The 15,043-nt window shown below is 43.8% G+C and overlaps 1 protein-coding gene across 1 annotated transcript; it reads left to right on the plus strand.

Annotated features, from left to right (window-relative positions):
- Nucleotides 1–10,052: 10,052 nt before the first annotated feature.
- Nucleotides 10,053–14,493, plus strand: LOC147672915 (uncharacterized). Its single transcript, XM_086947921.1, has 2 exons — nt 10,053–10,233; nt 11,399–14,493. Exons 1-2 carry the CDS (start codon nt 10,053–10,055, stop codon nt 12,046–12,048), a joined length of 831 nt encoding a protein of 276 aa, XP_086804047.1. The 3' UTR covers nt 12,049–14,493.
- Nucleotides 14,494–15,043: the final 550 nt, after the last annotated feature.

Here is a 15,043-nt window from a genome sequence, read left to right on the forward strand (position 1 = left end):
AATTATCGCACAGGGCTTTCTCCCTCTGGGGCAGGCCCAATAAAATACATCTAGTACTAGGGTATTATGATCACTAAACGGGTTCCAATCGATCCCGACTCTAGTGATTCTATTTTTAAAAGCCCTAGAAACTAAAATGTAACGAATATATGAGGAACATCCTCTACCCTTAAAAGTTGGTGGGAGGGTACCATCCTGCAGTATATCCACGATATCAATGGTATGAACCAGGTCATGGGTATGCAAGAGTTTGGTTAGAACATGACCTCCCACTGAGTGCTCAAAATTAGCCCCGTTATCCACTGGACAGCCCGACCAGGCCACATCTATTGGGAAGAGAGCCGGACAGAGGTGACAGTTAAGGTCCCCCATAACCAGAATGTTTTGAGCATGGGTCCCCATCCACCCAACAATATCCTGGCACAATCTGCACTCCAATTCGCTTATCAGTGCATTACAGCCTCCACCTGCTACATTATTATAAACGTTAAACATGATCAGTTTTAACCCTTTACCATTGAACTGTACCTCTTGAATGTCATGTGAGTTACAGTTTAAGGACGACCATGTGCCAGGGAGGTTCAGATCTACATATAAAGACAATCCTCCCATAGCCCTACCTGATCTGGATTTCTTTGCGGGGACAAAAAAACATTTATACCCTTGGATATGTAGGGAGCTATTGTCAACCACCCATGTTTCTTGAAAGCAAATTATGTGGAACCTGCTTATATATTGGCGCCATTCTTTATTTTTAAATTTAGATGCCAAACCGGCTATATTCCAGGACACTATTCTAACTACTTCATCATCTGCCTCCCCTGTTTTACCTCCCATTCCTATGCCTTGTGCGGATTCAGTTTGCCCATCATCCGCAGCCAAGGGGTCAGTCACTGTGTCCTGAGAACAGGTATGCTTTGGGTGAGAGGCATATGCATTACCATTATAGGGTGGTTCTATAATCATTGGAGAGACCTTTTGTAAACCGACAGCATCATCATCTGCTGTACCCCCAGAAAGGAGTCAGTCAACTCCCTCCATGCCCGTTAAAGCCGCTAAGCGGTTATAAACGGGCATGGACCGATCAACCTGTTGGTGAAAGAGTGGCCTAGGACAACCTTCCTGAATTTGAAATGAGGGCCCAAAACCAGCATTCTGATGTCGAAGTAGGGGCCCAATATGATTGCTCTGATAATGAAGTGGGGGCCTAAAATTGGATATCGGAGCCACTATACCTCTGGGGTAAAAGTAAGTCAAATCACGTACAGTGATTGAATTACTGCCATTTTGAGGGAACCAATTTACGATATGTCTGACTGCTCTATCATCTTTGAAGTTTGTTATAATGATGTCACCCATTATATCCTTGGTTCTTTGTCCCAACCAGGGGAGACGCCTGACATGAAGAATTTCCCCATTTATGTTTGGTGGTAGTGGACAATTCTGTCTAAGCCAAAATATAACTTTATTTTTCAGCTGATGCTGATCTTCTCTACTACCCTCCTCTAAAACTGGCACTCCTGTAAGAACCACCACAAATGGAACTGCTTCCGGAGGCAGTTCTACTCTGTGTCTCTTAGGTGGAAATACCCTGGCAGTATTTTTGTGGCCATTAGGTTTAGGGGCATTTCCTGGGAAATTCGATTTTCCACCTTCCTGTGCCTCCTTTTCTTTATTTTTGGTATTTAACCCTGCTGGTTTGGGGGGCAATGGTTTCGGAGGTTTTGGTTTAGCCAAATTAGTAGTTTTTTTCCTTTTTGGGCGATGGTAGTTGGGGGTAATACAGGGGTTGGGGGCGCTGGTATTGACTTTGATAAGTCCTTAATTGCCCCTTTAATTTCCCCGATAGCCTGTTCCAAATTCCCCAGTTGATGGGCTATTCCTTTTAGCCTCTCTACTAATGGCAATATGAGTGATCTCATTAATTGTTCCATACTACCCATTAGATCAGTGCTGGATAAGTCTTTTGTTGGGGGTGTGGCAGAATAACTGTCAGAGGTGTTATAAGTGCGTTAGGTGAAGAGCTTTTGGAGTACCCAGAGTTAATATGAGTAATCTTGTTTTTCTGTACAGCACTCCACCTCTTTCTCCTTTTTTTCGGTGGTGGGGCTTGGGCTCGGGGTGTTTTGAGAGTTTCCTTTGATTTATGGACTGGGTCTACTCGTGTTGGTGGAGTATCCGGCAGGACTTCTACCTCTGGTGTCAAGTTACAGTGAGAAGCTGAGTCATTTATGATCGAGTCATTGGTTACAACAAGTGGGGGGGTTCTATCTTGCAGGAGTAGCGGGATACTATCATTAAAGGATGCCTCACCGCCCTCGCTTCCACAATAAGTAATGGGAAGTGGTGAAATCGCTAGCTGTAGCGGGCCCAGGGATGAACGCTTGTTCCTAATAAGTTCAATAGAGCGACGTCTCTCAGCCCGTCGCTCTGCAAGAGCGATTTCCCTATCAGCTCCTGTGGTAACCCTGATAACATAGTTGTCAAGTGTACCTCGATTAGCTCCTCCTGCCAATAAAGACCTGTCCTTAGGGAGAGACGACATCATGATGGTCACTAATCACTGTAGGGGCCTATTTAAACCACTCTAACAAAGTCATCTCAAGCAGGTCAATAAATATACACTTTTAACAGCCAAGTTGAATTTTTTTAATGAACCAGCTTACAACAATGTTAAGCGAGGAGTCTCTTTCATGGTTCGTTCGTCGATAAGGGGGGGCCCAGCCCAGTCTCCTACGGTCTCTGAGGGCCTCAGAGGGCCCGCCCTTGTCCCGGGCTTCTCCCGGCGCGCTCCCTCGCATGTCCCGCGGGACGAGATTACGGTGTGCCCTTTATGGGCCTCCTGGCGCCACACGATGACAGATGCGGTGTCCTTGCCGCTGGCAGTTCAGCTGGGAAATGTAGTCCAGAGAGGGGTCTCGGCAGAGCCAAGCCTGGCTGAGAGGGAGAGCAGAGCCAAGCCTGGCCCACAGGCGCTGCAAACAGAGAGGGGGCTCGGCGGAGCCAAGCCCGGCCGCAAGGTATGAGCGGAGCTAAGCCCGGCCCGCAGGGAACAAGTCTGCCCAGTCGATAGCAATCAGGTGTTTCATTATGTAAGTCATGAATTCTTTTAACAATTTCATCATGGGATAAAGCAATTGATTTTTGTCATTTTTAATACGGAGATAATTGGCTAACATCCTGCCAGACTTAATTGCACTAAAACAGAATTTAGCTTTATTATTAGAAATTTGCACTTCAGCTCTATTACTTAAAATAAAATTCCATTCATAACAAAGTTTCTGTAATTTTTCTTTATAAAAGAGTTTATTGAAAGTAATATATAGGTGTTCGTATTAATCTATCTGCTTTCCTAAATTGTCAATTTTCAAGTTCAATAATTTATTTTCATGTGCCATACTGGAAATAGAATCTCCTCTAATATATGTTTTAAATGCACCCCAATGATTAATAATAGATGCAGAATCATCCTTAAATGAAAAAAACTCTTTAATAGCTAATAAAAGTCTAGGTTTATTATTTCCATTATGAACAACATTGGTATTCATACACAAATGATTATGACTATCCTGTTGGGATTCATTTACTAAAATACACCAGATTAAAGCATGGTCCGTAATATCTATATTCTGAATGTCTGGATTAGAAATTGAGGAAATTAAATCATGAGAAATTTTTTAAAATAATCCAACCTAGGATAAGAGTCATGAGGAATATAGAACAAAGTAAATTATTTGTCAGTAGGATAATGTAGACACCAAATTTCAACATTTTGGTATTCTTAAAAAATGCTTTAAGTTTGAAGAACACCTTTGGAGGACGAAGTTTAGCTTGAGATATTCTATCTAAGGTCATAAATAAGATTAAAATCACCTCCAAGAATCAGAGGAACATTACCCAAGTTTAAAACCTCTGTTGTATATCTTAACCAAAACTCCGGGTCATCATTTCTAGGCCCATATACATTAATGAGGTGACAAACCTTATTGTCAATTTTAATCTTAGCTATAATAAAACGACCTTCCAAATCAGTATGTTTATGCAAAAGTTGAACATGTAATTTTTTTCCAAAAATATTTGCTACCCCAATTTACCTATTGAGAGCCGGAGAAGAAATAACATTCCCAACCAATTTCTTATTCATATAAGATAGAACGTTATCATCTACATGAGTTTCCTGAATTAACCCGTTCCGTGCGTTGGATGGCCGGGAGCCGTCCAACGTCACAGTGGGAGTATGTGTTAGATGTCTCCTGGCTGTCCTAGCACCCACCCACGAGGGAAGCACTAACGATCCCCTTGTGGGCCATCTTTAAAGGTGCCCCCACAGGGAAGGCAGGTGAAGCCCTTCCCCTGCCTTCTCCGCCCCCCTCTATGAGGCGCGCTGACATTATTAGAGGATTCCGGACGCACTGGAAGCCATTTCTTCCAGCATGTCCAAGAGAGAGGAGGTAAGCTTCTCCTCATGGGAGGTGGATATTTAAATAAAAATAGCATTGGGGGAAAGGAAAGGGTTTTCCTTTCCCCTGATGCCTCTTTTGAGCATTCCTGCTGCAAGAGCAAGAATGCCCACTAGACAACAGGGCATTTTTAAAAAATTTAAAATCTGCTCAACTGTTTGCGGGGAGCAGCCCCTTAGGCAAGGGTCGCTCCCCTTTTGGGGGCAATATGTTTTGACTGTGTTTGCCCCCTAGGGGGCAGATCTCACCATTTTTTTTAAGTGGCACATTAGACCAACAGGGATTCATTTGTGGGGAGTGGCCCCTTGGGCAAGGGTCACTTCCCTTTGGGGCAATGTTTTTGGCTGTCTGCCCCTATGGGGGGCAGATCTCACAATTTCTTTTTTTTAATTGGGCCCACTAGACCACCAGGGATTTATTTGTAGGGAGTGGCCCCTTGGGCAAGGGTCGCTCCCATTTGGGGAGCATTAATTTGCCCGTTTCTGCCCACCTGGGGGGCAGATCGGCTGATGTTTTTTATGTGGGAGGATGATTGTGGCCATTTCTGCCCTCTTTGGGTGGCAGATCAGCAGGTATTGTAAGTCCCATCTGTCCCCAAGGGGGGCAGAAGCCACTAGACACCAGGGTTTTTTGAAATATTAGTGTTGGGGAGTGGCCTCTTGGGTAAGGGTTACTCTCATTTTACGCAGGTGACTATTTTAGTTATACTCTTAGGCCCACCTACCTATGAGCTTGACTGGTGGATTGTGTGTGGACTGGTGCATTATTTGCCTATGTGATTGTGCAGTTTTTTCTCCTTTTAATTTGAGAGTAAAGCTTTTGATTCTTGTTTGAGGTTTCGGCAGTGGTTGTTCTGCAGTTTTGCATAGTCGCATTTATTTAGTAAGAAAAACTATTTTTAAATACTGCTGGGGGTGCACAATTTCAAAAAAGTCCAGAGAGGCAAAGGTGTATGAAAATAACTCTTCTTTATTCTTTCAAGTTCGTTTGGATAAAAATCAATTGCATCAAAAGGTCAGCCAACGTGTTTCTCTCCCTCACTGGAAGCTTCTTCAGGGCAAAGTATAAATGAGATTTCAATGGATCTGAACTGATGCAAAATATATTTATCCAGATGTTTGGATTAGAAGTGTGGTAGACGCTATTAGCGCTGATAGAAGTAGAGACCAAATTAATTCCAACTGTCCTATGTATCATGTGCCATCAAATCATATTACTGAGGCATATATTTGCAGAGGCAGGGATTCTGTGATCACTGGTTCCAAACCTCAAATTATAACTGGGAACTACACGGGCAGAAATTCCGCCTCTGGGTGGAATGAACAATCTCCAAGGTATAATCGCCTTCGGAGAACTCACATGAAGAATACCACAGTAATTCTAGTTTGTGGTCCAAAGAATATATGTATATAAACAGCTACTTGTAGTAGGCACGGCTTGGGATATTCCCGCTCTCAGTCCACGAGAAGGGTGAAGTCTCAGAGACGTATTGTCTGACCTCGTCCAACAGTCTGGACAGAAATCGTAAGACGCAGATTTACGTGGCGTGTAGGACCCGTGCACAGTAATTAGAAGTATCTTGTGATCTGGAGCACAGTAACGTCACTCAGCAGCTGACGTAGGGGTTGTCTGCACAATTGTTTTGATATATTATTGGAATTGGGACTGAGATGCGGCACCAAAGGCCCGCTGCTGTTTTTTCCTATTTTTGGTTCTAAGAAAAACTATTTTATTATGTTTACTCCAAATGAGTATTAGTGTCATGCATCAATGGATTTTTTGTAAGTGGTGTCATAACGGCAGCATATTTAGTTAGTGTTTTGAGCATGAAATTATTTGTGATGAGGATTGCATTGTCTTATGTGTAATTTTCTTTTTCTTTTTTGAGTGGTATAGTTTTAGAGTAAATAGGTCTTTGGGATAAAGACACATTTTGTTTATTGCTTATTTTACACAGTGTTTGTTGTTGTTGACTTGTTTGACAAGTTACCTTTATTTGTAAGGATTATAGCTATCCGTAGAATTACTGCTTAGCAGGTGGTTGGTATGCTTTTGAATCTTCCTCTGACCATGACTATGAGACTGACAGAGAGGAGGGAGTGCAAGATTCTGGCAGTAAGTTTACTGTCCATGAGGACTCGTCTGATGATGAAGCTACTCTCAGTGCAGATGAAGCTACTCTCAGTGTGGATGGGGTGCCTGTTTTAGACTGATGTGTCAATGGTGCAGCAAGAGATATCTGGATTGTAGCCTGATGCTGCAAGGCTTCCTCCGGGAAATGTTGGACTCTGGGTTGATCCAAACATGGTGCAGCCGATGTTCCCTGCCTATATTAGTGATGCAGGGTATAGAGTGGATTGTGAAAATGTTTTGCATATACAGTATTTTCAGTTGTTTTTGGCTGAGATTGTTGAGCAGAGTAATTTGTACCCTGAACAGTTTTTGAGGGACAACAGTGCCAGACTTAGGTCCCGCTCTAGAGCTACCTGGTGGACTCCCACAAATCTGGATGAGATGAAAAAGTTTTTGGGTTTTACATTTTTGATAGCTTGATAAGGATAAGGAAGCCGTCCCTGGCTTCATAATTGGTCTACCAGTCCCTTGATGGCAACAGCCATATTTCCTGCAATTATGAGTCGTAACCAGTATTTACTTTTGCTTCAGATGCAGCATTTTGTTAATAATGCTTTGGCGTTGCCACAAGATCACCCTGACTATGACCGTCTTTTTAAGATTGATCATTTTGTAGATCGATTTTCAGAGATATATACTCAAGGGAAAGAAATATCTATTGATGAGTCTTTGGTCCTGTTCAAGGGCCATTTGATTTTTAGGCAGTACATTCCTAGCAAGAAGGCACATTATAAAACTAAGATGTATATGTTGTCTGAGAGTAGGACAGGATATGTCTATAATTTCTGGGTGTACACTGGTAGAGGTTGCACTATTGACCCCCCTGGTTGTCTGTCCACCTTGGAGTTTCAGAGAAAAATGTGGGGGATCTTGCTAGAGGACTGTTTAACAGAGGTTACCATTTGTAACTTGATAACTTTTACACTGCTGTGCAATTGTTTAAGGAATTGTTCAAAGTTGACACTTTTGCTTGTGGCACAATCTCATCTAACCGTAAAGGTTACCCAAAAGTGCTTGTTTGCAAAAACCTTCAGAAGGTATGTGTACATGCTGACTACCATCCATGATGAGAGTACTTCACCTGTGACTGTTTGGGGTCAGGTTGCTGAAGTGCCCAAACCTGTTTGCATTGTAGACTACAATAAGCACATGGGTGGTGTCGATAGAGTAGATCAGAGGTTGGAACCTTACACTGCTGTTCGTAAGGCTTACATTTGCTATAAGAAGTTGGCGATTAACCTCTTCAAATTAGCAACTTTTAATGCTTTTTTTGTGTTCTAGGAGTGTTCTCCTGCATCAAAGATGACTTTTGCTCAGTTTCAGGAGTCTGTGATAGGCAGCCTTGTTGCAATGGAACAGGCAAGTGTTGCATGGGATTCTGGGTAGGGAAACGTTGGGGGATCCATGCAAGCCTTACCTCATTGGACTCCCCAGGTTGCCTAGTTTCAAGAAATGTGTGGTTTTGGTAGGTTTCTCTAGATGGCGGCAAGCCTGGGGCCCAAAATAAAAGTGCTCCCCCACCAAAACCAGGTAGTTTTGTTGTATGTAATTTTGAACTCTCCACAGTACGATTTGGGCCATTTCCTGTTACAGCCACTGTGCCTACCCACACAATTGAGGTACCATTTTTATCGGGAGACCTGGGGGAACACTGGGTGGTAGGACATTTGTATCTGCCCGGTGATCCTAAAACTTTCCCACACAGAAATGTGTGAAAAATAAGATTTTTTCAGCAAAATTTGAGGTTTGCAGGGGATTCTGGGTATTGAAACGTTGGGGGATCCACGCAAGTCATACCTTCCTGGACTTCCCCCGGTGTCTAGTTTTCAGAATTGTGTGGGTTTGGTAGATTCTCAAGATGGACACCAAGACAGGGACCGAAAACCCAGGGGACCCCCTTGCAAAACTAGGTTGTTTTGTGATAGGTAATTTTGATGTCGCTTCAGTATGGTTAGGGACCTTGCCTGTCGCGGGTACTTGACCCACCCACGCGAGTGAGATACCATTTTTATTGGGAGACCTAGGGGAATGCTGGGTCGTAGGGAATTTGTGGATCCACACAGATTCCAGAACTTTCTCCACACAGAAATTTGAGAAAAAAAAGTGATTTTTTTTAGCTAGATTTGAGGTTTGTAGGAGATTCTGGGTAGGAAAACGTTGGGGCGTCCACACAAGCCATACCTCGCTGGACTCCCCCGGGTGTCTAGTTTTTAGAAATGTGTCAGTTTGGTAGTTTTCCAAGATGGCCACTGAGCCCGTGGCCAAAAACCCAGGGGACCCCCCCCCTGCAAAACCAGGTTGTTTTGTGATATGTAATTTTGATGTCATCTCAATAGATTTTGGCCCGTTGCCTGTCGTGGGTACTTGGCCCACCCCCACGAATGCAGTACCATGTTAATCAGGAGACCTGGGGGGAATGCTGGGTGGTAGGAAAATTGTGTTTTTTCTGACACCAGAATATTATGACACAGTAATGCAAGGAAAATGTGTTACTATAGTCACATTTTGAGGTTTACATGGCATTGTGAGTAAAAAAACTAGTTGGGATCCATAAGAGGCACACCACCCAGCAATCCCCATTTTTTTTTTACTTTACACAAATATATAAAGTTGGTAAATTTTCCATAGAGACAGACTACACCTTAGCACAGAAAGACCGATGAGAAAAATATGCCTATCCATATGTTCTTCAACTACACACACATACTGTTGGATTTGGCACAAGGGTGAGTGAAAGGTTCAAAATGTACATTTTATTAACAGGAGATTTCACAAAAAGGAAAGGCACTGTTGATATTTAAAAGGTTAAAAACCTGAACCAATGACGTACAGCTTGTGAGCAGTAAAGCCAAGGCAAGGCACCAACCTCTTTACATGCCATTCACTCACCTTTCATACGTGACACACAAGACCATTCACACTGCCAGTCGCGGGCCCAGCACATTACAAAATTCACTTCAACAGACAGCGCTTTTTAAGGGCCCATCACTTTCATACACCCACATAACTGACACAGCAATCACACCGGCTGGAGGTTTACATAGTGTCTGCAGTAGAGTTTTACTAGCAGAGTGTGTAATGACCAACATCAAGTCACTACCCACACACTGCCAGCCAAGTACCATCCCACCCACGCTGCCAGCCAAGTGCCAGCCCACGAACACTGCCAGCCAAGCGCTATCCCACGCATACCACCAACCAAGCACCAGCCCACCCACACTGACAGCCCACGCATACTGCCAGCCAAGTGCCAGCCTGCACACGCCGTTAGCAAAAGCAAGCCTACGCACACTGCCAGCTAAGCCCCAGTCCACGCACACCGCCGGTGAAGCACCAGTCCACACACACCGCCAGCCAAGCGCCAGTCCATACACACTGCCAGCCAAGCACCAGCCCAACAACACCTCTAGCCAAGCGCCAGTCCATGCACACTGCCAGCCAAGCTCCAGTCCACGCACAATGAAAGCTAGGCGCAAGTCCATTCACACCACCATACATTTTTTTAACAAGAACGAAAACAAACCAATTGCATCTACATACAAAACTATAACTACAAAAACAACAGCAGTAACTAAAGACTTCATTCTAATGCCAGTCGTGAAACTGAACAACAGCTATATAAAACCATACAGACCAGGCAGTACACTATTTGACTCACAGTTGCTCCTAAAAACTCTTTATAGTGTGATACAATCTGTGGGCACACACATTAGGATTAGAACGACAATCAGCACAGTGCATACGACTCCTTCCGCATACCTCTTCGCAAGCAGACTCTGCATCTCTTACAGGGATTGTTTTTTTTGGGCATGGGAGGAATTACATCTAGAAAGTTGTGATCTTTCAATCTGGCCACATCTTCCACCACTTGGGTGGTGGGAAATTTGTGGATCCACGCAAATTCCCGAACTTTTCACCACAGAAACGTTAGGAAAATGTGTTTGTTTTACAAAGTTTGAGGTCTGCAAGAGATCCTGGGTAACAGAACCTGGAGAGAGCAAGTCAAGTCACCCCATCCTGAATTCCTCATGGTGTCTTGTATTAAAAAATATATAGGTTTGCTAGGTTTCCTTAGGTCCCTGCAGAGCTAGGGTTAAAAATTTACAGGTAGGCACTTTGCAAAAAAAGGGTCAGTTTTCACGGTGAAAATGTGGTGTGTCCATGTTGTGTTTTGGGACGTTTCCTGTCGTGGTCACTAGGCCTATCCACACAAGTGAGGTACCATTTTTCTTGGAAGACTTTAGGGAATGCAGGGTAGGTGGGATTTTGTGGATTCATGCAGATTCCAGAACTTTCCACCACAGAAAAGTTAGGAAAGTTTGAGGCTTGTATGGGATTTTGGGTAATAGAATCTAGTGAGAGCCAGTCAAGTCACCCCATCCTGTATTCCCCGGGTGTCTAATTTTCAAAAGTGTATAGGTTGGCTAGGTTTCCCTAGGTGCCGGCAGCGGTAGGGTTCGAAATCTACAGCTAGGCACTTTGCATAAAAGGGGTCAGTTTTCACTGTGAAAATGTGGAGTGTCCATGTTGCGTTTCGGGCAGTTTCCTGTCGCGAGCACTAGGCCTTCTCTCACAAGTGAGGTACCATTTTTATTGGGAGACTTAGGGTAACAAAGAATTGTAGAGCAACTGGTATTACCTATTGACGTTCGATGCATTTCAGCCTTCCAAATGAAAGACAATGTATAAAAAAAAAGTCACTTTGAAAAATGTCCTATATTTCTCATGCTATTATGGGTACTCACAATTTCAGGAATGTGCAAATACCAACTGTTTCTAAACTCTATATTTTGTTCCAATTTTAGAAATACATCCAGTACATAATAAAAAAACATTGCAAGACGCTGAGGTTGCCCCCAAGAAGAAGCAGAAGAAAACAGCGGGGGCCTCCAAGGCCAAGAAGCCTACCAGTCCCTGCGTGTCTGATATGATATTGAAGGTGGTGACCGCCTCGCCCGAGAGGAAAGGAGTCTCCCTGGTGGCCATGAAGAAGGTGCTGATCGCCAGCAGCTATGATGCGGACAAGAGCAAGAGCTGCGTTAAGGCCTCCCTCAAGAGCCTGGTCAGCAAACGTTCCCTAGCCCAGCTGAAGGGCACAGGGGACCCCGGATCCTTCAAGGTGAACAAGAAGCATCTGGAGGGCAAGAAGGCGGCCAAGAAGACAGCCTCCAAGACCAAGAAACCAGCGGCCAAGAAAGCAGCCCCTGCCGCCAAGAAGCCCAAAAAGGCGTCTGTGGGGGTCAAGAAAAGCCCGAAGAAGGTCAAGAAGCCAGCGGCAGCCAAGAGCCCCAAGAAGTCCAAGGCTGCCCCCGCTGAGAATGCTGCCAAGAGCCCAGCAAAAGCCAAGGTGGCAAAGCCCAAAGTAGCCAAGAAAAACCCTGCCAAGGTAGTCAAACCCAAGGCAGCCAAGCCCAAAGCAGCAAAGCCCAGAAAGGCAGCGCCCAAGAAGAAGTAAGGGCTTGCACCGAGACATTGCAAACACAACGGCTCTTTTAAGAGCCATCCAAACGGTCCAAACGAGAGCATGTTCATCCCCACATTTACACCCACCAAAAGCTCCAATTTCTCAAAAATAAACGGCACGGTAAATCCATAGCGCACCTTTTCACACGCAAGTGCCGTGTGGGATCTTGGCTATATATTATCTGCTCTTTTGGTGCTGTGTTGATTGAAATCGTTATATAAAAGTAAAAAGGGGGTCAGATTATATTAAATGTGTGCTAACGTGTGTGTCCTGGAGCTTTCACTGCATAAAGCGGGCGATTGTGAACTTTAAATCGTGTGCAGGTAACGGGGCGTGTTCCAGGGTGACCAAGGGCGGTGTGCTTATGACATCTCGGGCTCCTCTCCTGGTTGACCTTTCCACACGCGAGTGCTGTGTGTGATCTTGGGCATATAAACGGCTCTTTTGGTTGACCAGGACCGAGAAGGGGGGCCAGTGGCTGCGTGACTACAAATGAATGGATAGATGGATGGATGGACATGGAGCCAAAGGCTGACCGAAGCGCGGGGTACGGCTCCAACGTACATCATCTAACTGAAGGGTTACTCTTTATCCCCAGCTCATTGGACAAATAGGCTTCAGCCTCCAGTTCAGTAACCAATTGTTGCACACCGCTGGCTATTTTTGGACGTGGGGCAGTCTCTTCAGCCAACCAGAGCAGCCCTCCATCTTCGAATGCATAAATGGGGCTCTTTCCCCGGCAGAGACCATTCTTCTTCGCTCGTCGCTGAGAAAGACCGCTTCCGCCATGGCCCGCACAAAGCAGACAGCCTGCAAGTCCACTGGTGGCAAAGCGCCTCGCAAGCAGCTGGCCACCAAGGCTGCCCGCAGGAGCGCGCCTGCCACCGGCAGAGTAAAGAAGCCTCACCGCTACCGGCTAGGCACCGTGGCTCTTTGCGAGATCCGCCGCTACCATAAGTCCACCGAGCTCCTCATCCGCAAGCTGCCCTTCCAGCGCTTGGTGAGGGAGTTCGCCCAGGACTTCAAGACAGACCTGCACCTTCCAGAGCTCCGCAGTCATGGCCTAGCAGGAGGCCAGCGAGGCCTACCTGGTCGGGCTCTTCATGGACACCAACATTGCAAGACGGTGCTCAGTTACTGGCTCTGGGTTCGTTGGGTGCACCTACCAGTCCTATATATCCCACACAACCAGAAAGGTCTAGCGGATATAATGGTATATTGATTTCAAATATCTGTCATAATTAGAAGAAGTTACAGGTGAACACGTTGGCACAAATGGCTGTTTTTTTCAACGCATTTCCAATTTTTCCTCTTTTCAACTATTAATTACTATAAAGAAACCTTGTAGAATCTACACAAATGACTCCTTGCTGAATTTAAAATTGTGTCTACTTTCCTAAAATGTATAGCTTTTCAGGATCCATTATTTCTTTTATACCCATTTCTACCATTAACTGTAAGAAGGTTGAAAGCAAAAACTACTGCAAAAATAGGCCATGTCCCATTAAAATTCCAAAACTGTGTAAAAAATGTTGGTTTTCTGAAAAAAGTCTGTGAGTCCCTAAAATCTGTGAAAATTGTGATTTCTGCCCCGCAAACCCTTTGTTGATACCATTTGAAGGGAAAAAACAGACACTTGAATTTATGCAGCACTTTCTTGCCCAAAAAACTAGAATTTTGCTGTATTTTGGCAAATTTCTGGGTCTCCTCCAGGGGAATTCACAAACCCTGGGTACCTTTAGAGTCCCTATAATGTTGGAATAAAAGGACGCAAATTTGGTGTGAATACCTGATGTGATCAAAAGGTTACAGGGGCCAAAGCACTAACTCCCCCAAATAGTCCAAAAAAGGCTTAGCAGAGAAGGGGAAAGGCCTAGCAGCGAAGGAGTTAAACAAATATCCGTTTTATACCTTGCTAAATGCTCCATAACGTTAGCACATTTAACAGGGTGCCTTAAGCCTTCAACATTGAATGAAACAACGATTTTAATAACATTACCACTTGACATTTTGAAAGATGAAAAAAGGAAGAGAGGAAAATAGCTGAACAAGGTAAATTAGAAAAAGAATAGTAGCTCGAGAATTGAAATATAAAAGACACAAAAAAAACAACATACAACAAAAATAATAACCAAAAAAGATAGAAACACATATAGAACATTTCAATCGTGCACACGCATATCAAGAGTAAGCCACAAAACAAGCCCTAAAAGAATACTCCAATCAATTAAACATACTGGCAGTAAAAATTAGGCAACAGTGAATTCATGTGGTATCTGCATTTGTTTCCATCGAAGACTGAGACTGCAAATCCAGAAAACGGCGAAGATCTTCAGGATGCTGAAAAGATTTAGAAAAACCATCCTTCCAGATTCGCATAGTAGATGGATCAAACAAACCATATTTATAACCAGCATTTCTAAGCCTAAAGTTTTCAAAATCCTTATGAATATTGACTGTCTCTTTAGCAAAGTCTTGATGATTGTAAATTTTATTCCCATTGACGATTAAAGAAAGCGATATCTCTGGCTGCCTTTCTTATTAAAATTAGATGGTGATGACGTAGCACTTTGAAAATCATTTGCGAAGGACTAACTTGTCTTGGATTGCGAGGGTATTTTATGCGTCTAATCGATTTCAAATTTTTCAGGAAATTTCATACGCAAAAGACCAGGAATCCGGTTTTCTAGATAAGCCCTGCAGTCATTACCTTCTACATCCTCTGGTAAATTAAAAAGTTGCAGATTGTATTGTCTATTGCAATTTTCCAAATCTAATAGTAATTTATTAATTGGCTCAATTTTGGCTGCGATGGGCAAAAGATGGTCTAACTTAATTTTTTTGGCTTGAATTTTATTAGCATTGTCAGAGACCTTCATAGAAAGACTTGCCATATCTTTACGTACATTTTTTATCACAGTCGCAATATTATCAGGATTGGAATGCACAGCTTGAAGTTCCTCCAATAAAGTGGTTAATGAAGGCT

Source organism: Lissotriton vulgaris, unplaced genomic scaffold (assembly GCF_964263255.1).
Source record: "Lissotriton vulgaris unplaced genomic scaffold, aLisVul1.2 SCAFFOLD_618, whole genome shotgun sequence".
NCBI classification, from domain to species: Eukaryota; Metazoa; Chordata; class Amphibia; order Caudata; family Salamandridae; genus Lissotriton; species Lissotriton vulgaris.

Coding starts and splice junctions, on each gene's coding strand:
- LOC147672915 (XM_086947921.1), top strand. CDS start 10,053: ATGAAAGCTAGGCGCAAGTCCATTCACACCACCATACATTTTTTTAAC. Junction 10,234..11,398: donor AAAACCATACAGACCAGGCA/GTACACTATTTG, acceptor TTCCAATTTTAG/AAATACATCCAGTACATAAT.